A 25,653-nucleotide genomic window follows, 5' to 3' on the forward strand; every position below is an offset into this window, starting at 1 on the left:
TAAGGAGTATAGAAAATTAGAATTTTACATTGTACAAACAAAAATCAACTACAAACTGCATTTCTGTAGTGCTCCTGATTGATGTGATGTAGAAAGAGTGGAAACTTGATTGGAACTTGTTGAACATAAACTGATGGAAGAGATTAAAGTGTAATTGATTGGAATTTGCAATATTGGAATGTGTTTTTTCAACAGTGTCTCAACACACAGTTTGTATTCATTTTATATTATAGAATTGCATACTTGTGGCTGACTTTAATACCAATGAAGAAGTGCTTATCATCAGTAACACCCACTTATAATAATAATAGCTCTTCATGGGTGTGACTTTTAGAATTCAATTTGAATAAATCTAAAGAAAAAGACCTGATCTTCAACAACACACCCCAAACATTCTGCACCAACTATTTTCCTTCTCTACAAGTGAAATGTTTTGTCTGTATAGCACGCAAGAAACAATACTTTTCACTGTATACTAATACATGTGACAATAATAAATCAAATCAAAACTCTTGCTCTGCTCTCGGCAAAGGTAGGTGGCAAAGTGGTTGGCTGATAAGGATCATTCTTTTTTGTTTTAACATAAGTTCATTCTTTTAAAAAGTTCCATATTTTAAATAACAGAATTGTAGACTTGTACAATGATTACAGAATAGGAGAAGGCCATTTAGCCCATTTATTTCATTCTGTCCATTTCAATTCACTTAGTGCCACCTCCCACCTTTTCCCCATAGCTCTGCAGATGTTTCCACTTCAGATAATGATGTACTGCTCTTTTGAAGGCATCCATTTGAATCTGCCTCCACTGCACTCTCAGGCAGTGCATTCAAGATACCGACTATGCCCTGTATGTACAAAAAATCATTTTCCTCCTGTTACCATTGCTTCTTTTGCTGACCAATCACCTTAAATCAGCACCCTTTAGTTCTTGATCCTTCCATTATTCAGAATGATTTCTCCCTATCTACTTTGTCCAGCCCACCCCTGTGATCTTAAATATCATTATCAAATTCCTTTCAACCTTTTGTATTACAAGAACTCCCCCAGATTCTCCAGTCTATCAATGTAACTGAAGTCTCCCAGCCTGGAATCACTCATGAATCTTTCCTGTAACCTCTATAATGCCTTCACATCATTCCTAAAGTGTGGCGCCCAAAACTGGACACAATACCCCAGTTGATACCAAATAGTGTTTTATGTAGGTTTATTATAACTTCCCCTTTTTGTACTCTACTCCCCTATTTATAAAGCTCAAGATCCTTTTATTAATTGCACTGCCCCACTACCTTCAATGATTTGTACACATATTACCCCATGTCCCTTTGCCCTATACCCTCTTTAGAATGGCAACTTGGCACACATTTTCATTCCCTCAGCATAAAAATTTTACAGTATTGTTAGCCTTTTATATTAACACGTTATCCACCATCCTAGCATGGCTACATTGCTAAAATAGAAACTGGTTTTCTCCATAACAAGGTATTGAATGTGCAGTCGATGGATCATGAGCAATCTCAATCTTAATCCAGAGACTCTGTGAATTGTCACTGGTAATCCAGAGACCCAGGGAATTGTCACTGGTGATCCAGAGACCCAGAGGATTGTCATTGGTAATCCAGAGATCCAGTGGATTGTCACTGATAATCCAGGAACCCATGGTACTGTCTCTGGTAATCCAGAGACCCATGGTACTGTCACTGGTAATCCAGAGGCCCATGGTACTGTCACTGGTAATCCAGAGACCCAGGATAATGCTCTGGGGACCTGGGTTCCAATCCCACCACAGCTAAATTTGAATTCATTAAAAATCTGGAATTCGAAGTCTAATGATAACCATGAAACAAGTGTTGTAAAACCCCATATGGTTCGTTAATGTTATTTAGGGAAGGAATCTGTTATCCTACATGTGAATCCAGACCCACAGCAACGTGGCTGACTCTTAAATGCCCTCTGAAATGACAATGCAAGCCACTCCATTCAACCGCAGTTAGGGATGGGCACTAAATGCTGGCTCAGCCAGGGACACCCACATCCCCTGAAGTAAATGTTTAAATATTCTAGCAATCCTGCCCTTGTCAGCGTGGAGAATTGGAAAGGGTGTAGTCAAGATATGTTACAATAGCAGGATTTATCTATTTAATGGAGCATTTGTGGCCTCCAAAGTTTATTTATTAGTGTCACAAGTACGCTTACATTAACACTGCAATGAAGTTCCTGAAAATCCATGACATGCATTCACAGAGGGAATGACTCTTTGTTGGTTTTGCAAATGTTTCAGCCTATTGCAGTGACATTAATCTGTTGCATTGGATGTGCAGTGACACCAACTAGGAGCGGAAAACGACCACATATCAGTTCGTTCAGAATCAGTTTGAATGTGAGTCACAGAGCTCACTGTAACACGCCCATTTCCTTCAACAGTAACACAAGTCCCACCCGTAGGCAGAGACACACATGGGGTTGGCTGGTAGAGTGTGTCTGTTCGAACTCTTTTGGGGTATGTTCGTTCTACTTCAAAAGTGTTTGCTTTCTCAGTAAAAGCACTGCGTAACGCAAGATGTTTGAATAGTTAACTGGTAAGCCGAGTAAATCATGTTAATAACCTGACAACTTGTGGGTTTCCAGGGGCGTTGACGGGGTAACTCTGTTCCGAGTTGGATACTTTTTTCACTGGTAGCTCGGGGACTCCAGGATTGAGAGGTATGTTTACTTTTCCGAGGTTTATTTTCTAACCTAGAACCTGCTGTAGCGGGATGAGTAATTGACGCAGTTGTTTTGCTTGTGGGTGGAAAGTGAATTCTGAGACGATACCCAGGCCCCATTAGAGAAAGGCGGAAAAGCAGGGAGGGAGGGAGTGAGTGGCTGACTGCAGTGTCGCTCTCAGTCTGGTTTATTTTAACCAGCTCACGCTGCACTCTCAGTACAGAATAGGAGCACTGTTTATTTTTTTGCTGAAGAGCTCTTGTATTTTTGCCCCGTATTCATTCTGACCGTATTAAGCCTTTTCTCTGACTCGGGTAGGTTATGTGGATACTATTGTTGGGGCGAAGCTCCACAGCACAAAATTGGCCGACACTCCAAACTGGATGTTGCTATGGCGCAGAGTTCGCACTTTGGTTTGTTACCCCGGTGATCTAAGAATTCCAGAGGGGCCATGTGGAATGTTGCATTGAACTGGACATGTTTCTCTTGAGCGAAATCATTGTCCAGAACTGGCTACACAGCAACCCGAGGAATTCTTATCCCAAACTTTCCTCGTGTAGTATAACATATACAAAATAATTCTTCAACTCAAGTGTCACGGTAGTAGTTTACTATAACAGAGTGGCTTGCTGGTTTTTACATTGCTCTGCGTCTATATTGGACTTACAAACAAGCCTGGGCTAGGTTGTGATCTGGATGGATTTTTATGACAATCTGGTGGTTTCTTGAACATAAACTCATGTTCCAGATTTATTAATGAGTTGAATTTAAATCCCCCAGATGTTTGGGATCTGAATTGATATCTCAAGCCATTGGTATAGACCTTGGGATTACGTTGTCCCCTCATAGGCACAGCAGACGGGCTGAATGGCCTACAGCCTGTCCTGTCATTTGATTAGATAATGACTGATCAATGCGACCATGCCCAGAATTATCCCAAGGTAACCACGTCCTTCTAAGATGTAGAAACATAGGAACAAGAGTAGGCTATTTAGCCCACCAAGCCTGCTCTGCCAGTCAATATAATCATGACTGATTAACCACTTCATTGCCTTTTTCCCACTCTATCCTCATTTTCCTTTGTCATTTGGTATTTAGACATCTGGTCAATCTTTGCTTTTAAATATAGTCAATGACAGGGCTTCCATAGCTATTCAGAGTAGAGAATTCCACAGATTCATGAGTCTCTGATTAAAAGTATTCATCTCCTTTAAGTCCGAAGAGCCCCCCCTGCCCCGGCAATTTTGAAAATCCCCTGGTCTGGATTCCACTAACAAGGAACAAGGGAGATATCTTTCCTTCATCTATTCAGTGTGTCCGTTAAGTATATTGTAGGTTTCATTGAGATCACCTCTCATTCAAGAGAATACAGGCTCAATTTCCCAGTTTCTCTTCATAGAAGTCGCATTATTCCATGTGTGTGCAGTATTGAATGGAGTATGTATATATTTGCTTTAGTAGTGAATGGAATGGAGTCAAGGCTTTAAGCAACACCATAATCCCACCCCACCCCACTTTTATGACAGAGCCTTTATGGAAAAGATCAACATTCCAAGCCTTCAGCATCACAAAAGAAAAATACTGTAAATTTAGCTTTTTTGTTCTTGGGGTTTGAGTGTTGCTCATAGAGCCAACATCATTGGCCATCCTTAATTGCCTTGAACAGGTGGTAACAAGTTACAATGCTGTGGTACAAGTGGCGTAGATACACTCACAGCTACTGGGGAGGGATCCCTGGACTGAGTAACAGTGCAGGGATGATGTTATGCTTCAAGTCAGCAAAGTATGGATGTGGAAAGGAACTTACAGGTGTTGGTTTCCCATGCATCTGATTCTCTTGTTCATCCAGATGGCAAAGATTTTGGGTTTGGAAGATGCTGCCTTGATGAGAGCTACAGTGCATCTTGTAGATGGCACACACTGAGGCCAATGCATGTTGGCGGTGGAGGGAATGGATGTTTAAAGTGCTGATCAAGTGTCCTTGAAAGGTGTCAGGGTTCTTGAATGTTGTTGGAGCTGCACCTATCCAAGCAATTGTCACTGGGCTAGAAATCCAGGTCGAATCCCTCCACAGCAGAGAGTGAAATTTGAATCCAGTGAAATTTGAAATTAAAAGTCCAGTGATGACCATGAAACCATTGTCAATTGTTGTAAAAGAAAATTCATCTAGTTCACTAATTAATGCCTTTAGGGAAGCTAAAAGCATCATCTTTGCTGTGGACCTGGAATCATCAGGTAATGTGTTTGATTCTTAACTGCCCTCTGAAATGACCTAGCAAGCCAGTCTGTCCGAGGAGAAATTGGGAATGGGCAATAAATGCTGGCCCAGCCAACAGCATCCACATCCCATGAATGAATAAAAAAAGGTGCTTTGTATTCCATCACACTCCTTGTAGGGGGTGGACAGGTTCTGGGGAGTCAAGAGGCAAATTATTTGCTGCAGAATTCCCAGCTTCTAACTTGCTCTTGTAGCCAGTGTATTTATATGGCTGGTCCAGTTGAGTTTCCTTTTTGATTTGATTTATTGTTGTCACATGTTTTAGTTTTCAGTGAAAAGTGTTGTTTCTTGCGTGCTATACAGACGAAGTGTACCGTAAATAGCTAAGGAAAGGAGAGGGTGCAGAATGTATTGTTACAGTCATAGCTAGGGTGTAGAGAAAGGTCCATTCAAAGATCTGATGGGAGTAGGGAAGAAGCTGTCCTTGAGTCAGTTGGTACGTGACCTCTGACTCTTGTATGGTCACCCTGGTGATTTGGTGATGGGCATTCAGAAAAAGCAAATAACTTGAACATCAAAGGGAAGTGGTTGATTTTTATTTTAAGTCATTGATTACACACCAGTGTCAGGCAATGTATCATTTATCAGCCCAGGCGTGAATGTTGTTCAAGCTTTGCAGCATGCGGACACTGACACCTTCGTTATCTGAGGATTTTGAATGATATCAAACACTTGTGTATGCATCAGTGAACATCCTCACTTTTAACCTTCTGTTGGAGGAAAGGTTGTTGATGAAGCAGCTGAAGATGGGTGGGGATAGGCGACTGAACACATTCATTCAATGCCCATTGAGTGCCACAGCTACTTTGACTAAACTTCCTTCTGCCCCACTTCTTTCAGATTCTTTGTAAATGTTCTGACATATCTTCCAAGTGGTTTGCTAACAGATTATTTTAAAAATGCATGTTTTTTTTATCTGTGAGACATGGCATTGCTGATTGGGCAGCATTTATTGCCCATCTCTAGTTGCCCTTGAACGGAGTGGCTTGTTAGACTTTTTCAGAGGGCAGTTAAGAGTCAACCCTATTGCTATAGCTCTGGGGGCCACATGTAGGTCTGACCAGCTAAAATGGCAGATTGCTTTCCTTAAAGGACATTAGTGAACCAGATGGATTTTTTTCGACAGTGGTTTCATGGTCATCAGTAGATTCTTAATTCCAGATATTTTTATTAATTCAAATTCTACCATCCACCGTGGTGGGATTCGAAGAGTTTGTAGATTAATAGGCTAGTAATGATACCAACAACCATCACCTCTCCTTAGCAGTTCTGTTAATTTTTTGCTAGCTTTTGTGTCTTGTTTTATCATTGTTATGTCTGCAAGAAATATGTGGCAAATTGAAAGCATTGGGACAGGAGGAAATATTATGACTTGCAGGAGAAGTCTGATCAAAATGCAATCGTGTGTGGCCATCAGGCAGCCTTCATTTCCAGAGCAGCTCAGTTGTATATTTCTCCATGCTGCAACTCAGCCAAAGCACCACAAGGAATTACTAAGGGACAGTCACCCAGATCCTCCTTGGCGAGGGGCATCCCTCAACACAAACCTCAGTCAACATTAGGATTTAAACTTTATGTTGGGCTCTGCAGGAGGTGGCCCAATAAAGGGAGCAATGTGGTCACTTCCTTCATTTTTTTTAGGCATCAGCTATTTAATTTTCATTTTAAAATGTTTCAGTATTTATTTTATTGCCACAAGTAAGCTTATATCAACACTGCAATGAAATTACTGTGCAAATTTCAGTCAGCAACATATATTGAAGAGTTTGATTTAAAATTTTCTACATTATATTACAGCTTTTGATCACTTGAAGTATGTGTGATTATAAACAAATGCTATCAATTAATCCATGTTTAATCTCTTTCCTTTGCAAATTGATAGGACTTGGTTCCCACTGACTGTACATTGACGTCACCATATTCTCAGAACTATCTAAGACTTTGTTACTCTGCAGCTAATGTGTGCCCAGCCATTGTCAAACAAGTGCCTAAGAATTTGTAAGTCAATATGGCTTGGCGTCACAGCGAATTGTTTCTTTTGTTGCTCTTGACGATACTTACAAACCACAGGAGTTTACTGCAAGAGTCCAAGTGCCCTTTCTCAAGTACCTGGAATGTTGTAATTGACATAAAAGTTGCCCTAGCAAAAGGGCTGAAGAGCCCGGCTTCTTTCCACACAGACACCGTGGAAGAGTGCCATGATAGGTGCTGTACTGACCCACCTGTAACAGGTAAGCAATGACTTCAAAAAGTAATTGCTATAGTATTGTATAATATGTCAATTTCTACAGATGAAGTAAACTTCTGTATTCTACTCTGGGGTATACATGGCCTTGGATGGAAGCCTGCCCTCACCCCAATTGATACTATTAAGTGACCAATTAATGGACATTGACCATTTACTGTCTTGCCGCAATTTTAAGGTTGGTGGACAGATTGAGGCTTTGTTGGGGGAAACTAAATAAAGTTAGATCTTGGGCAGGGAGGTGGGGAGCGTGGTGGACTTCCATTATAGTACCCCTTCTGATTGGGGATTGCCTCCCTTGTGGCTTGGTGTCCTCTAGCACTCCCCCTCCTCCCAACCACACCATCCATACCCTTGCCATCCTGGGACCCCTTATAGTTTACCTGAGTTTCAGGTTCCCAGGACTTGGCCTTGGACAACTCCTAGAAGTTACTCTTTAAGTCACTGCTGAATCTGATTGTCTGACAGCTCTTCGTGGTGGGGCTTCCTTCAGATTGTGGGGTGTAAGTCATACCTAGTGCTAATCAGTGCTCATTGGAGTGTAAACAGGCAGCAGGGCAAATGGAGTTGGTGAGAACGTGTTCCCTGCCACCATCCATAAAATTCAGGCCCTTGTGTTTAAAGAGCAATAAGGTGAAAAAAATCAACCCAAACAGCTTCTGGCTTGCTAAGAAAAGTTGAAAACTGTAATAGACAGCAGCTGACCTCACTTCTAGACTGGCGTCTGTCCTGGTTTGGAATTTGCTGCTCTGGGTCTTCATGTACTGAGTAGGCTGATTCTTGACCTGCAGATCTTTGGCACATGGGGCAGGATGTCCCATGAGGTGTTGGCATCCAAGGGGCAGGATTTGCCTTTTTCCTCTTCTGTCACTGCTCTGCCTCATCATTTAAGACATTGTGACTCAAAATGTGAAGCAGCTTAATGGGCAAGTTATTGCCATTCTGAACTTGTGGTAGCAAGCTCCTCCCAGTTGTTAATGTCAATGCTGTTGCATCTCAAGGAGAGCTTCAGAGTGTCTTTGAAACATTTTCTTTTGTTTTTCCTTGGAAAGTTGGTCATCGGGGAATTGATAAAACAGGACTTGCTTGGGGTGATACTTTTTGACTTTTGGACACGTTGACCAATGTATTGAATAAAAGCAAAATGCTGCAGATGCTGATGGTCTGAAATACAAACAAAATGGAGGCATCTGTGAAGAGAGGAACAGTTAATGTTTTAAGTCCAATATGACTCCTTCTGAACTTAGTGTACTGAAGTTGATTTTGCAGGAGATTTGCCTGAATGCTTGTGGAACTGGTTTCATGAAAGACATCAGCATTTGGTCCTCCTGTGCTGAGAGGTATTACTGAATGGAAATGCTTGAACAATTTGTTTCGCTGATACACAGTCCAGGCTCATTGCAGTACAGAAATGCTGTGACATCAACTCTGCACACTCGGGCTTTTGTTTACCATAGTTCATAGAACACTAAGCTTGTGCAGCTGATCAGGTGTTGGACCTCCTTACCAATTCTGGCCTTTTGAGAGAGGTGACTGCTAAAGTATGGGAAGTCCTTGCTATGGTACAGCCATGCAACAGCATGAGTTAAAATCAAACTTACCTTTACACTCTAGGAATCAGCAATAAAGAACATAGGAGCAGGAGTAGGCCAACTAGCCCTTCGAGCCTGCCCCGCCATTCAATAAGATCATGGCTGATCTGAAGTGGATCAGTTCCACTTTCCCGCTTTCACCCCATAACCCTTAATTCCCTTGTCTGTCAAAAACCTATCTACCCATGACTTAAATATATTTAGCGAGGTAGCCTCCACCCCTTCAATGGGCAGAGAATTCCAGAGATTCACCACCCTTTGAGTGAAGAAGTTCCTCCTCAACTCCGATCTAAACTGCACCCCCCCCCCCTTATTTTGAGGCTGTGCCCTCTAGTCTTGCTGGCCTTTCTAAGCGGGAAGAATCTCCGTACCTCTACCCTATCCATCCCCTTCATTATCTTATACGCCTCTATAAGATCCCACCTCATCCTTCTAAACAAGGGCCACACGGTGAAGCCTTCCATTGTTTGCTGGAGCAGAGAGAGAGAGCTAAGATTTTACCTGTTAAAAACCTGTTTAAAATAAGTTTAAAGCACTTTACTCTTTGTAGAACTGTTTAAAGCATTTATTTATTGTATTTACTGCTTTAAGAATTCTGAAGGAGTAGTTAAAAGGCATTTGTGGACCAGCCTGCTTTAATTATCAAGGGGCCACACGGTGAAGCCTTCCATTGTTTGCTGGAGCAGAAAGAGAGAGCTAAGATTTTACCTGTTAAAAACCTGTTTAAAATAAGTTTAAAGCACTTTACTCTTTGTAGAACTGTTTAAAGCATTTATTTATTGTATTTACTGCTTTAAGAATTCTGAAGGAGTGGTTAAAAGGCATTTGTGGACCAGCCTGCTTTAAATCAGCGCCAGATTTAAAAGGAGGCCTGGTGTAGACAGCGGGCAGCGGAGTGAGTGGGAAGCAGAGTGAGTTAATAGGGCTTAATATCAAAAAGGGCTTGAAGGAAAAAGGCCAGGTGAGTTTGTTTGAAAAAACAAGGAAAAATTTTTTTCAAAACTACTACAGCAGGAAACAAGGAAAAAAATTTTTTTCCCCATAAAAAATTACAGTGAATAATGGAGGGGCATGTGATGTGTGGTTTCTGTATGATGTGGAAACTGGTGGACCCCAGGGTCCTTCCCAGTGACCATGTCTGTAGTAAGTGCAGGTTGCTGGAGGAGCTCCAGCTCAAGGTGGATGAGCTGGCCTCTGAGCTACAGACACTGAGGCTCATCAGGGGGAGAGAGGGTGCCATTGTCAATGGGGTGCAAGTGACATCCACCCCCGCTAGACTGGCTAAATCTAAGGGTCAGGGACAAAAGGGGGCTGCTGGGAGGAGGAAGCGGGGTGAGGAGCGGAGGCCTCAGCCTCTTAATCTGCATAACAGGTTTGAGGTTCTTGCTTCCAGTCTGGAAGAGGACGAGGCAGGTGAGGTTGGTGAGCAAACTGCACACGGTACAGTGATGCAGCAGGACATAGGCAAAGAGAAGGGGAAAAGGAACGTAGTAGTGATTGGGGATAGTGGGGTGAAGGGTATTGACACTGTCCTTTGTCACAATGACAAAGTGCACAGAAGGGTGTGTTGTCTGCCTGGTGCTCGGGTACAGGATGTTGCAGCTGGGCTGCAGAGGAACCTGGAGTGGGAGGGTGAGAATCCAGTCGTTGTGGTACATGTGGGTGCTGGTGACGTAGGCAAAGTGCGGACTGAGGATCTGGGGAGGGAGTATGAGAAGTTGGGAATGGAATTAAAAAGTAGAACCAACAAGGTGGTCGTCTCTGGGCTACTGCCTGAACTGAGTGCAGACGGGCGTAGGGTTGACAGGATAAAGGAAGTGAATGGGTGGCTCAGGGATTGGTGTGGGAGGAATGGGTTTGAATTTATGGGGCATTGGCACCAGTATTGGGGTAGGTGGGACTTGTTCGGGCGGGATGGTGTTGGTCTGAACCGTGCTGGGACCAGAGTGTTGGCGAGTCGAGTAAAGAGGACTGTAGACAGGGCTTTAAACTAATTAGGGGGGGGGAGGGTGCGAGGGTAGGTGACGCTACGAGGTCTAAAGTTAAGGATAGGGTACAAGTAAGGGAAGAGGCCGAGGATGTCCCAATTGGTGGCGTTACGGCAAATAGGGTCCAGGTGAAGGCTGGGATGAAAGCGCTTTATCTGAATGCACGAAGCATTCGGAATAAAGTGGATGAGCTGGTGGCGCAGATCGACACAAATGGATACGATCTGGTGGCCATTACAGAGATGTGGCTGCAAGGTGACAGGGACTGGGAGATGAATGTACAGGGCTATCAAGTGTTTAGGAAGGATAGGCAGGAGGAAAGAGGGGGTGGCGTAGCTCTGCTGATTAAGGATAGTATCAAGGTGGTAGCAAGGGATGATATCGGAGCCAAAGAGCAGAAAGTGGAATCGTTGTGGGTGGAGATTAGGAACAGCAAAGGGAGGAAGACGCTGGTGGGTGTCGTCTATAGGCCCCCGAATAATGATCTGGAGGTGGGGCGGGCTGTTAACGCGCAAATAAGTGCGGCGTGCAGGAATGGGACGGCAGTAGTTATGGGAGATTTCAATCTGCATATTGATTGGTCGACCCATGTTGGACGAGGTGGGCTCGAGGAGGAGTTCTTGGAATGCTGCCGGGATAATTTCCTTGAACAGTGTGTGTTGGAGCCGACGAGGGAGCGAGCTATCTTGGATCTGGTGCTATGTAATGAGGCGGGTAGAATTAGGGACCTTGCGGTGAAGGATCCTCTTGGGGAAGGTGATCATTGTATGGTGGAGTTTCTGGTGCAGATGGAGGAGGAGAAAGTGGGTTCCCGGACACGCGTCCTTTGTTTGAATAGAGGGGAGTATGGTAGGATGAGAGAAGAATTGGCGAATGTGGACTGGGGGAGCGCGTTGGAAGGTAGGTCTGCTGAGGAGCAGTGGAGGATCTTTAAGGAGATCTTTCTTGGTGCTCAGCAGAAATTTATTCCGATGGTCAAAAAGGACCGTAGGAGGAGAGGTAATAAGCCGTGGATAACGAAGGAGGTGAAGGAAAGTGTTAAATTAAAAGCGGAGGAATTTAGAGTAGCTAAGAGCAGTGGGCGAGAAGAGGATTGGGAAAGGTTTAAATGTCAACAAAGATTGACAAAGAAGTTGATAAAGGAGGGTAGGAGAAGCTATGAAGCTGGGCTAGCACTTAATATAAAAAAGGAAAGCAAGAGTTTTTATAAATATATAAAAAGGAAGAGGCTGGCTAGGGTGAACGTTGGTCCTTTAGAGGATGAGAAAGGGGACCTAGTGGTAGGGGATGGGGATATGGCTAAGGTCTTGAATAACTTTTTTGTTTCTGTCTTCACGGAGGAGGACGTGAATAATTTGCCGGGTGTTAGCGATGGAAAGGTGGTAGGACTGGAGGGTCTCGATGACATTACTGTTACTAGAGAGGTGGTGCTCGACAGACTGGAGGGGCTGATTGTGGACAAGTCCCCAGGACCGGATGGAATGCTTCCGAGGGTTCTGAAAGAAATGGCGGAGGTTATAGTGGATGCATTGGTGGTTATTTTCCAGACGTCGCTGGATTCCGGGGAAGTGCCGGAAGGTTGGAAAACGGCTAATGTTACGCCGTTGTTTAAGAAGGGTGCCAGGCAAAAGGCGGGGAATTATAGGCCGGTTAGTTTAACGTCTGTGGTAGGTAAAATGTTAGAATCCGTCATTAAGGAGGAAATTGCGAGGCATCTTGAAGGGAATTGCTTGATAGGGCAGACGCAACACGGTTTCATTAAAGGGAAGTCGCGTCTGACAAATTTACTGGAGTTCTATGAGGATGTGTCTAGGGCAGTGGATAGAGGAGAGCCGGTGGATGTGGTCTTTCTGGATTTTCAGAAGGCGTTTGACAAGGTACCTCACAAGAGGTTATTGCAGAAGGTCAGGGGACATGGAGTTGGGGGTAGGGTGTTAGCGTGGATAGAGGATTGGTTGTCAAATAGGAGGCAGAGAGTGGGGGTCAATGGGTGCTATTCGGATTGGCGGTTGGTGACTAGTGGAGTGCCCCAGGGGTCGGCGCTGGGGCCTCAGCTATTTACCATTTATATACATGATCTGGAGGAGGGAACCGAGTGTAGGGTGTCGAAATTTGCTGATGACACCAAGATTGGGGGAAAGGCAAATTGTGCGGAGGGTGTGGAGAGTCTGCAGAAGGATCTAGATAGGCTGGGCGAATGGGCCAGGAAATGGCAAATGGAATTTAATGTTGGCAAGTGTGAGGTGGTCCACTTTGGTAGGAATAATGGTAGGAAGGACTATTACTTACAGGGCGAAAAACTGCAGCAGGCGACGGTGCAGAGGGACCTCGGGGTCCTTGTGCATGAGTCGCAAAAACCCAGCTTGCAGGTGCAGCAGGTGGTCAGGAAGGCGAATGGGATGCTGGCCTTCATAGCGAGGGGGATTGAATATAAAAGTAGGGAGGTCTTGCTGCAGCTGTATAGGGCATTGGTGAGGCCGCAGCTGGAGTACTGTGTGCAGTTTTGGGCGCCGCACCTGCGCAAGGATATTTTGGCCCTGGAGGGAGTGCAGAGGAGGTTTACTAGGCTGATACCGGAGTTGAAGGGATTGAGCTATGAGGAGAGGCTGAATAAACTAGGCTTGTACTCGTTAGAGTTTAGAAGAATGAGGGGAGATCTCATTGAGACGTATAAGATGATGAATGGGATGGATAGGATAGAGGTGGAGAGACTCTTCCCGCTCAAAAAAGACAGTAGGACTAGGGGGCACAGCCTCAAGATAAAGGGGAGGCGGTTTAGAACGAAGTTGAGGAGGAACTTCTTCACTCAAAGGGTGGTGAATCTCTGGAATTCTCTGCCCGTTGAAGTGGTGGAGGCTGCCTCGCTAAATATTTTTAAGAAGCGGGTTGATGGGTTCTTGATAAGAGAGGGGATTAAGGGTTATGGGGAGAGGGCGGGAAAGTGGAACTGAGCCACGACAGATCAGCCATGATCTTATTGAATGGCGGGGCAGGCTCGAAGGGCTAGATGGCCTACTCCTGCTCCTATTTCTTATGTTCTTATGTTCACTCCGAGTACAGACCCAGTCTATTTAGTCTCTCTTCATAGGCCAACCCCCTCATCTCCGGTATCAGCCTAGTGAACCTCCTCTGCACTCCCTCCAAGGCCAATATATCCTTGCGCAAGTGCGGCGACCAAAACTGCACGCAGTACTCCAGCTGCGGCCTCACCAGTGCCCTGTACAGTTGCAGCAAGACCTCCCTGCTTTTATACTCTACCCCCCGTGCTATAAAGGCCAACATTCTAATAACCAATCTAACTTACACCACCAGAAACCAGAGTAACTTGGACCAAGAGCTGATGATTGACTTGCATTTATGTAGCGCTTTTAATGTAGCAAACTATCCCAAGGCACTTTGAAGGAGTTTAATTCGACAAAAAAAATTAAATCTCACCAAAAACACCATTAGGACAGGATGTTGGAAAGCTTGCTCAGGGTGATGTGCTTTATGGAGGGGAAAAAAGAGATGGAGAGGTTTAGAGAAAAAATTCCAGAGGTTAGGAACTGGGTGGCTGAAAGCAATGATCACTACTGAAAGAAATCAGAGATGGACAAGATATGAGTTTCATGGTATTATTTACTTTGACAGGAAGAATAGAAAAATACTATTTAAACAGAGAGCAATTGTCTGGGAATTTTTGTACATTCATTACATAAGAACATAAGAACATAAGAAATAGGAGCAGGAGTAGGCCATCTGGCCCTTCGAGCCTGCCCCGCCATTCAATAAGATCATGGCTGATCTGTCGTGGCTCAGTTCCACTTTCCCGCCCTCTCCCCATAACCCTTAATCCCCTCTCTTATCAAAAACCCATCAACCCGCTTCTTAAAAATATTTAGCGAGGCAGCCTCCACCACTTCAACGGGCAGAGAATTCCAGATATTCACCACCCTTTGAGTGAAGAAGTTCCTCCTCAACTCCGTTCTAAACCGCCCCCCCTTTATCTTGAGGCTGTGCCCCCTAGTCCTACTGTCTTTTTTGAGCGGGAAGAGTCTCTCCACCTCTATCCTATCCATCCCATTCATCATCTTATACGTCTCAATGAGATCTCCCCTCATTCTTCTAAACTCTAACGAGTACAAGCCTAGTTTATTCAGCCTCTCCTCATAGCTCAACCCCCTCAACTCCGGTATCAGCCTAGTAAACCTCCTCTGCACTCCCTCCAAGGCCAAAATATCCTTGCGCAGGTGCGGCGCCCAAAACTGCACACAGTACTCCAGCTGCGGCCTCACCAATGCCCTATACAGCTGCAGCAAGACCTCCCTACTTTTATATTCAATCCCCCTCGCTATGAAGGCCAGCATCCCATTCGCCTTCCTGACCACCTGCTGCACCTGCAGGCTGGGTTTTTGCGACTCATGCACAAGGACCCTGAGGTCCCTCTGCACCGTCGCCTGCTGCAGTTTTTCGCCACGTAAGTAATAGTCCTTCCTACCATTCTTCCTACCAAAGTGGACCACCTCACACTTGCCAACATTAAATTCCATTTGCCATTTCCTGGCCCATTCGCCCAGCCTATCTAGATCCTTCTGCAGACTCTCCACACCCTCCGCACAATTTGCCTTTCCCCCAATCTTGGTGTCATCAGCAAATTTCGACACCATACACTCGGTTCCCTCCTCCAGATCATGTATATAAATGGTAAATAGCTGAGGCCCCAGCACCGACCCCTGGGGCACCCCACTAGTCACCAACCGCCAATCCGAATAGCACCCATTGACCCCCACTCTCTGCCTCCTATTTGACAACCAATCCTCTATCCACGCTAACACCCTACCCCCAACTCCATGTCCCCTGACCTTCTGCAATAACCTCTTGTGAGGTACCTTATCAAACGCCTTCTGAAAATCCAGAAAGACCACATCCACCGGCTCTCCTCTATCCACCGCCCTAGACACATCCTCATAGAACTCCAGTAAATTTGTCAGACACGACTTCCCTTTAATGAAACCGTGTTGCGTCTGCCCTATCAAGCAATTCCCTTCAAGATGCCTCGCATTTTCCTCCTTAATGACGGATTCTAACATTTTACCTACCACAGACGTTAAACTAACCGGCCTATAATTCCCCGCCTTTTGCCTGGCACCCTTCTTAAACAACGGCGTAACATTAGCTGTTTTCCAATCTTCCGGCACTTCCCCGGAATCCAGCGACGTCTGGAAAATAACCACCAAGGCATCCACTATAACCTCCGCCATTTCTTTCAGAACCCTCGGATGCATTCCATCCGGTCCTGGGGACTTGTCCACAATCAGCCCCTCCAGTCTGTCGCGCACCACCTCTCTAGTAACAGTAATGTCATCAAGACCCTCCAGTCCTACCACCTTTCCATCGCTAACACCCGGCAAATTATTCACGTCCTCCTCCGTGAAGACAGAAACAAAAAAGTTATTCAAGACCTTAGCCATATCCCCATCCCCTACCACTAGGTCCCCTTTCTCATCCTCTAAGGGACCAACGTTCACCCTAGCCAGCCTCTTCCTTTTTATATATTTATAAAAACTCTTGCTATCCTTTTTTATATTAAGCGCTAGCCCAGCTTCATAGCTTCTTCTACCCTCCTTTATCACAGATAATATGCACGTACAGCAAGTGATATTAAGAAAACAAATGGAATGTTGGTGTTCATCACAAGGAGAATCAAATATTCAAGTAGGAAAATTTTACTGCAGCTGTACAGAGTCTTAGTGGGATCGCATCTATGTACAGTTTTTGGACTCCTTATTAGAGAAAGGACATCATTGTATTAGGAGCAGTTCAGAGAAGATTCACTTGCCTCATTTCTGAGATGAAGAGCTTTTCTCATGAAGAAATTATGCCCATAACGCATTAGAGTTTAGATGAATTTAATGTGGTCTTATTGAAGAATATAATATCCCAAGGTGACCTGATGGGATGGATGCTGAGAAGATGTTTCCCCTTATGGGAGAGATGAGAAGTTGGGGACACGGTCTCAGAATGAGAGATCTCTCTTTTAAGACAGATGAGGAAAAGGGCCAAATGTCTTGCTTGTGCAGCTGGGTCCCACATTCTATGTAACAACACTCTCCCACATCCTCCCTACTTCTCCATAAATATCGGAGTCAGAGCATAGAGGATTCGGGCATTACTGTGGGACAGCTGTATTTTTGTTGAGGCATATTGAATTGAAATGGTTCAACTTGCATTGATAGATGCTTACAGAATACACTGGAGATGCGGCAATGAGTCATTCCAGATGATTGCAATTCATTATCCAGCTGCCAAAATACCATAATTTACTTCTGCTGAAACAATTTGCCCAACCTATTGGCAACTTCTCACACCATATCACATTGGTTCCTGTGGGTGCTATGTCTTTAATTTGGAACTGCTAGCAGAGAGGAACAAAGGTAGAGTTGCTACTTCAGTGGACTGAGTATAAACTTGACCAGGGTGCGATAAAAGAGATGTAGTCCAGTTATATTTCTTTCAAAGATTAAGTGGAGAAGATGCAAGCATATTTAGCAAAAGGGCACAAAATATTCCCTGAAGATGGCTATGTTTCTAAGTGATTTCTGTTATAGTGTGGCAAATAGGATTGTACTTTTGAGTTGTTTTACTGAAAAATCAGCTGAAGTTCTGGCCACTGATCCTACGAGCTAATTTCTCCTGGATTGTAAATATTTCCCATTTGGAGATTTGGAGCATATACTGGAGCAGTGATCTGTTGTCCAGGCTTCGGTTTTCATCCTGAGTTGAGCTGATTTGGAGGAGATGAATACTGCCTTCTGGGTCACAGTCTCCCTTCTGTAGGCAGTGGGTGGCACAGTGGTTAGCACTAACTGTGTGGAAATTGTACATTCTCCTTGTGTCTACATGGGTTTCCACCCCGTGCTCCGGTTTTTTCCCACAGTCCAAAGCTGTGCAGGTTAGGTGGATTAGCCGTGGTAAATTGCCCATTAGGGCAGGGGGACTAGCTAGGGTAAATGTATGAGGTTATAGGGATAGGGCTTGGGATGGGATTGTGATTGGTGCAGACTTAATGGGCCAAATGGCCCGTTTCTGCACTGTAGGATTCTATGATTCTAAATGGAGTAGCATCTGCTTTTTTGTGGGTGCTTTCTTTAGGCTAAGGTTTCTCAATCGCTTTTGCTTCTGCCCCTCCCATGTTTCAAAACTTCCACAGACCACCAACAACACATCACAAGTACTTTTTCTATAGAAAAATTATGAATACAATTAGAAATGCATCTGTTGCTTTCATTTTACTTAAGATTTGGTTCCATTCCTACAGTCTTCCCTCTTCTGGGGCTCAACTTCTCTCTTTCACACTCTCCTACTGACCAGAGACATCTCAAAAAAATTATCCTTTCAATTTGCAATTTCTTTGCACTTTAAGCAAGCATGATACTAAAAAGAAAATACACAATTTGTATAAATATGGTACTGGGTACTTCCAATTCCCAGTGGTATTCTAGGCAGTAACTCGATTGCAACTTGCCCATTTTTGTGAATTAACTCATGGAATTACAAAATTATGATATATCTTGCTAGTAATCTGCATTAATGATTTAAGTTAATATAATTCAGCTGCACAGGAATTATAACAAGCCTTTATTGTGTTGATTGTGTTTTTCTGTTCAAATTGCACCACATTGACCCCAAAGATGCATAAATACTTCTCCAAACGTTTGGGCTTTAGTGGCTGTGACCATCACCACAGGCTCAGCCCTTACCAGCTGCTGTTTTACCAGCAACATAGAGCAAACATTTTAAAATTGAGGACAAGATTTGCTGAATTCCTTACTCCCTCCCATTGTGGGATCTTCCTTTCTGTGCTACATGTGAAATCCGTTGTTGCTGCTGCTTTGCTGATGGACCATGTTTTTTCTCTCTCTGTCTCTCTCTGCATACTTCAACCTAAAGTTGTGCAAACACAGAAAGATCCTGACAAGATATCTTAGCTACTGCTTGTCCCGATTCTGATTGGTCTGCTATCGCATTTTGTTTAATTTTTGGTGGACCCGTTGAAAGCTGCTTACAAACCCTTGTTTTAGAGTTTTGTATCTGGTTCGTTTGGCATTACTGTTCTTTTTCATATAGGAATGGCAGATGGAATTTAATTTAGACAAATTCAGGGTGCTAGGATATTATCACAGTAACTTCATTGCAATTTGAATGTAAGCCTACTTGTGGCTAATAAATATACTCTTGATACATTTTGAACCAGGGCAGGATTTATTCAGTTAATAATAGGGTGTTGGGGAGAGTTACAAAGAAATTTACGGGTACAGGATCATAGCTGCTCGAAAGTGGAGTCACAGATGGACAGAGTGGTGAAGAAGGCATTCGATGTGCTTGGTCTCATTGGTCAGAACATTGAATACAGGAATTGGGACATCTTGTTGAAGTTGTACAAGACATCGGTAAGGCCACATTTGAAATATTTGTGTGCAGTTCTGCTTACCCTATCATAGAAAGGATCTATTAAACCAGAAAGAGTGCAGAAAAGACTTACTAGGATGCTGCTGGGACTTGATGGTTTGAGTTATGAGAAGAGGCTGGATAGACGGGGACTTTTTTTTCTGGAGCTTAGGAGACTTGGGGGCGATCTTATAGAGATCTATAAAATAATGAGGAGCATAGATGAAGTGGATAGTCAAAATATTTTCCCAAAGGTAGGGAAGTCTAAACTAGAAGGCATAGGTTTAAGGTGAGAGGGGAGAGGTACAGAAAAGTCCAGAGGGGCAATTTGTTCACTCAGAAGGTGGTGAGTGTCTGGAACAAGCTGCTAGAGGCAGGTACAATTTTGTCTTTTAAAAAGCATTTAGACAGTTATATGGGTAAGGTGGGTATAAAGGGATAGGGGTCAAATGTGGGCAATTGGGACTAGCTTAGTAGTAAAAAAAAAAGGGTGGCATAGACAAGTTGAGCCAAAGGGCCTGTTTCCATGTTGTAAACTTGTGACTCTATGATAATGGCACAGTACTGGCAAGCTGTTGGTGGCAGAAACCTTAGTTGAAAATTCAGTAGCTTTGCAGATTTCTCCACAAAATTACTGGAGAAAAAAAACTGTGCTGGTGGATTCAGATTTATCCACCACATAACCTCTCAGTCTTTTTCCTGAGCAACACACCATATCACTCTTTCATTTAATACGTTTCTTCTTTATTTGACTTTGGAAGTTTTCCTTCTTCATAAATACGGACTTTAAAATAACCTCTTAATATTGCTGCTTTGTCTTTTGTCCTTGGATCCACTACAACTTGAACTGGAATAGCGCACACAGTCTTAATTATAGATATATTGAAGATTAAAAAGAAACTCATATCAACTTTGGATTATATCCAGCTCTGATATTTAATATTCAACAGTACTGGCTAGGGTAAATGCATGAGGTTATGGGGATAGGGCCTGGGTGGGATTATGGTCAATGCAGACTTGATGGGCCAAATGGCCTCCTTCTGCATTGTAGGGATTCTATGATTCTACTGATGTAATAAGTTTGTCTAAAAAGGTCAGATCTGCATTAATTTAGCACAGACCAGTGATTGAAACTGGGGCAATTATTGGTTCAGTTTCAATGCCTCTGCCTTTCTGGAGTAGTGAGGGAGTAATGTTCAGTTTGATGGGACATTAAACAGAGGCAACCTCTTCAGAAGTACATTTTCTTGCTCAACATTATTCCCTCACCAAAAAAGTAAGGTACGTAATGTTAAGTGTCATTATTTGTTGTTTGAATAACCTTGCTGTGTTATGTTTGCCTACTTAGTACACATTAAAAATAAATAAATTAGCTGTGAAGGACTTTGGAGTATGTCCTGGAGGTGTGACAAGGCAAGGTTCTTTCTTATATCATTATTCTTTGAGTTTGAAGGGATCTGATACCTGAATTAATGTTGCTGGAAAAAGAAACATGTTGAAGCTTTTTGTTTTGTACTGTCAGGACACTTCACAATAATACAGTATAAATTGTTGTTTCCCCTTATACCAGTATGAGAAGAAAGTGCTGATTGGTTGGCAGTAGACTCTGATTCATTGAGCCATTGGATAGCAAAAAAGGATAGCAAGAGTTTTTATAAATACATAAAAAGGAAGAGGCTGGCTAGGGTGAACGTTGGTCCCTTAGAGGATGAGAAGGGGGACTTAGTGGTAGGGGATGGGGATATGGCTGAGGTCCTGAATAACTTTTTTGTTTCTGTCTTCACGGAGGAGGACGTGAATAATTTGCCGGGTGTTAGCGATGGAAAGGTGGTAGGACTGGAGGGTCTTAATGACATTACTGTTACGAGAGAGGCGGTGCTCGACAGACTGGAGGGGCTGATTGTGGACAAGTCGCCAGGACCGGATGGAATGCATCCGAGGGTTCTGAAAGAAATGGCGGAGGTGATAGTGGATGCCTTGGTGGTTATTTTCCAGACGTCGCTGGATTCCGGGGAAGTGCCGGAAGATTGGAAAGCGGCTAATGTTACGCCGTTGTTTAAGAAGGGTGCCAGGCAAAAGGCAGGGAATTATAGGCCGGTTAGTTCAACGTCTGTTGTAGGTAAAATGTTAGAATCCGTCATCAAGGAGGAAATAGCGAGGCATCTTGAGAGGAATTGCTTGATAGAGCAGACGCAGCACAGTTTCATTAAAGGGAAGTCGTGTCTGACAAATTTACTGGAGTTCTATGAGGATGTGTCTAGGGCGGTGGATAGAGGAGAGCCAGTGGATGTGGTCTGTCTTGATTTTCAGAAGGCGTTTGACAAGGTACCTCACAAGAGGTTATTGCAGAAGGTCAGGGGACATGGAGTTGGGGGTAGGGTGTTAGAGTGGATAGAGGATTGGTTGTCAAATAGGAGGCAGAGAGTGGGGGTCAATGGGTGCTATTCAGATTGGCGGATGGTGACTAGTGGAGTGCCCCAGGGGTCGGTGCTGGGGCCTCAGCTATTTACCATTTATATAGATGATCTGGAGGAGGGAACCGAGTGTAGGGTGTCGAAATTTGCTGATGACACCAAGATTGGTGGAACGGCAAATTGTGCGGAGGGTGTGGAGAGTCTACAGAAGGATCTAGATAGGCTGGGCGAATGGGCCAGGAAATGGCAAATGGAATTTAATGTTGGCAAGTGCGAGGTGGTCCACATTGGTAGGAATAATGGTAGGAAGGATTATTACTTACATGGCGAAAAACTGCAGCAGGCGACAGTGCAGAGGGACCTCGGGGTCCTTGTGCATGAGTCGCAAAAACCCAGCTTGCAGGTGCGGCAGGTGGTCAGGAAGGCGAATGGGATGCTGGCCTTCATAGCGAGGGGAATTGAATATAAAAGTAGGGAGGTCTTGCTGCGGCTGTATAGGGCATTGGTGAGGCCGCAGCTGAGTAGTGTGTGCAGTTTTGGGCGCTGCACTTAGGCAAGGATATTTTGGCCTTGGAGGGAGTGCAGAGGAGGTTTACTAGGCTGATACCAGAGTTGAGGGGGTTGAGCTATGAGGAGAGGCTGAATAAACTAGGCTTGTACTTGTTAGAGTTTAGAAGAATGAGGGGAGATCTCATTGAGACGTATAAGATAATGAATGGGATGGATAGGATAGAGGTGGAGAGACTCTTCCCGCTCAAAAAAGACAGTAGGACTAGGGGGCACAGCCTCAAGATAAAGGGGGGGGGCGGCGGTTTAGAATGGAGTTGAGGAGGAACTTCTTCACTCAAAGGGTGGTGAATCTCTGGAATTCTCTGCCCGTTGAAGTGGTGGAGGCTGCCTCGCTAAATATTTTTAAGACGCGGGTTGATGGGTTTTTGATAAGAGAGGGGATTAAGGGTTATGGGGAGAGGGCGGGAATGTGGAACAGAGCCACGACAGATCAGCCATGATCTTATTGAATGGCGGGGCAGGCTCGAAGGGCTAGATGGCCTACTCCTGCTCCTATTTCTTATGTTCTTATTGCCATGGAGAATGTACCAAGCATTGTTTGAAACTTAAACCAGACAATTTGACCCTGATTGGTTAAGGCATTGCCTTGAATGAGTCAGTGAATGGTGTCACTAATTTTGTTTAGTTGAAACAGGCACAATCTGTGTACATGTTCTTTTTGTCTGCAAAGAACAGGGCCCTGAGCTCAACTTTCTGGATAGACATTGGCCTGGAATTGCCTTGTTGATTGCAGTGTTGTTTCACCTTTTAAGATTAGTGTTTTACTCACTGGTGTCTTTTAGAGAGAGTTGCACAAAAATTTCCTGATTGATCATTTGCACACTAATTAGCATAGATACTGATATAAAGCACTAAACTAGCAAGTAACTTCCCTACAGACCATAAAGATAAAGCAGGAGAATGAATTGCTCTGTAGAGAGCCAGCATGAACTCGATGGCTCAAATGGTCTACTTGTGTGCCTTAATGACTTTATGAATAGCTCTTAGATGATAGTTCAGCCTGTCCTTTTAAGCATCAGACTGGAGAACAAGCAGGATGAACAAGAACCGTACTTGGTTCTTTCACTTCACCCTCAAGTGGCTGCGTGGCTGAACAATATTTCTATTGTACCAGTACAAAAATCGTAGACACTCAAACACCATCTGGATCCAGAGGGCAGCAGCGTGTGGCACCAGGCCAAGAGGAGAAGAACACACAACTTCAATCATTCAGACATTCAAACTATCCTTCAGGATATGGCCGGACAACCAGTTTCCTGGGCGTGGGTGCCACCGAGTTTCTTTGTAAGCTGATACATTTTAGCTGTGTGCTTTATGAAAAGTAGTGCAGCTCTGAAAATGTAAATGCACCATCCTGAAATGTCCGCTTGGTTGTACTTTTATTTTTGGGAGGGGGTGTAATTTGGTTGAAATTCATGCAAAGGATTGTGAAATTTTAAGCACCAATTGCAGTCAGTGCTGTAGAGTCTCCATATCTTTTGCGTTAGTTAAAAAACACATTGTGCTGGAAGCCAAGTCACATCACCAGGATGAATTAATCTCCACTGGGGGTTTCCACTAATTGTGCTCATTTGTGGGCCTTTAAGAAGGCTCTAAAGATCAAATTAATGTGCTAAGAAACTGACTGTACTCCAGCGATTTTATATTTTTAGTCATTTAAAATCAGATTACTCTCAGACGATGGATTGACACTGTGACGAAAATGCTTTTTTTAATGATTAAACCTATTTTCAGGTGTGTAATTGAACATTAGTTCGATGCCACCCTTAAATATATCAAGAAATATTATCAAAGTAAATTAGAAGTTTTAAAATGCATTCATTGAACTCCAGTTGAAATCTTGGAAGAGTTCTGGCTGGAACACGTTTATTTATTAGTGTCACAAGTAGCCTTACATTAACAATGCAATGCAGCTACCATGAAAATCTCTTAGTCGCCACACTCTGGTGCCTGTTCAGGTACATTGAGGGAGAATTTAGCATGGCCAATGCACCTAACCAGTGCATCTTTCGGACTGAGAGGAAACTGGAGCACCCAGAGGAAACGCACGCAGACATGGTGGTGGAGGAGAACATGCAAGCTTCGCACAGACAGTGACCCAAGCCAGGAATCAAACCAGGGTCCCTGGCACTGTGAGGCAGCAGTGCTAACCACTGTGTCGCCATGTCCTGTCTGCTCTGTTCAATTCAATACTAACTGGTAATCCAACAACGAAGGTCCCACAAATAGGTCTGTGGTTCTTTTTTGGAGGACTGGGAGTGGCAGTGGTGTTCCTCCTGACTCCACAAATAATAGGTTGCTGCCAGCTCAGACATGCTAGCCCCACTCCTCCATAGGACATACCTGAAGCTAATGTCAGTGTTCCAGCTGTTCGTCATTCTACGCTCAAACTGCATTGAGACTCTGATAATTCACTGGTCAGATTCAAATGATGCCTTGGACTCAAAAGCTATCCAGACTTTTTTGCTGACGCACTTGGCTACTTACTGGTACAGATCAAAATCTGCCTTAATTCCTGTGCCTCCTGTGTAACTTTCATCTCATGCTGTTTCAGATGGTAGATATAGGGAGATTTGTGGCAGAGTGATCTGGACCAGAAGCTTTGGGTTTGAGTCCAATGCTAGAACTTGTTAGCCATAGAAAGAGTGTTAATAACACGGCTCAACAAGCTGATATGTAGCTCAGGAATCCTTCTACTACTTCCACCCAAAGGGAAAAAATGTATGAAGATACGATAAAAAAAGTAGATATTTCTTTTTGTTAGAAAATGTAACTCAGAAAATGCAAGTTCTCTACAAACTCAATTGTTTAATATACTACCACAGGTTTTATTTGTTCTGCTAACCTTAATAAAACAGAGTACTGTAGATTTTCTTAATGTAGATGCCTGGTGAACTAAACATTACTCATTCTGTTTTGTTTGGAAGGAGAAAATTGGTGCAATTTTATGACATTTAATCCAAGACAGAAGAATTCATTTCCAAATTGCTACCTTTTTTATTGTCCAACTGAGGATGCTTGTCCATTGATAGAATCAACAGGATATATAAGCCACTTTGTACAAAGAGGTAACTTTGCCATTTAAGCTAAATTTCACATGTGTGTTTATTGTATCTGCATAATATATGTCTGATTACAAGCCAGAGTAAAAATAATTAATGTAGGGGAGTATATCTGACCCAGGTAAAGGAATCAAAGATTGATTATTTACAGCTTTGCCTGACAATAGGTTGGCTTTAAGGAAGAGATCATTTTGGTACAGCAAAGGTACATTCCCACAAGGGGTAAAAGGTAGGGCAAACAAACCAGAGCTCCTGAATGATCGAAGAAGGGTGCGTATGACGGATGCCAGGTGGATAACACAACTGAGAACTAGGCTTAATATAGAAAGTGCAGAGGGAAAGTTTAAGAAAAAAGAAAGTATGAGAAGAGACTG

At 43.6% G+C, this 25,653-nt stretch overlaps 1 protein-coding gene across 3 annotated transcripts in view; it reads left to right on the forward strand.

Annotated features, from left to right (window-relative positions):
* The first annotated feature begins 2,460 nt into the window (after window positions 1-2,460).
* mansc1 (MANSC domain containing 1) overlaps window positions 2,461-25,653 on the forward strand; it is a 29,499-nt gene continuing 6,306 nt past the window's right edge. Inside the window, exons 1-4 of one of the 3 annotated variants that reach the window (XM_080191018.1) lie at window positions 2,472-2,497; window positions 2,626-2,700; window positions 6,864-7,212; window positions 25,145-25,285. In XM_080191018.1, the coding sequence (XP_080047144.1) occupies window positions 6,990-7,212; window positions 25,145-25,285 (364 nt within the window). In that variant the 5' untranslated portion in view covers window positions 2,472-2,497; window positions 2,626-2,700; window positions 6,864-6,989. Of the gene's footprint in view, window positions 2,701-6,863; window positions 7,213-25,144; window positions 25,286-25,653 lie in introns of all 3 variants that reach the window. The other 2 variants (XM_080191017.1, XM_080191016.1) reach the window with 2 other exon arrangements.

Source organism: Carcharhinus amblyrhynchos, chromosome 6, assembly GCF_965287045.1.
Source record: "Carcharhinus amblyrhynchos chromosome 6, sCarAmb.v2.hapA, whole genome shotgun sequence".
In the NCBI taxonomy this organism is placed as follows: domain Eukaryota; kingdom Metazoa; phylum Chordata; class Chondrichthyes; order Carcharhiniformes; family Carcharhinidae; genus Carcharhinus; species Carcharhinus amblyrhynchos.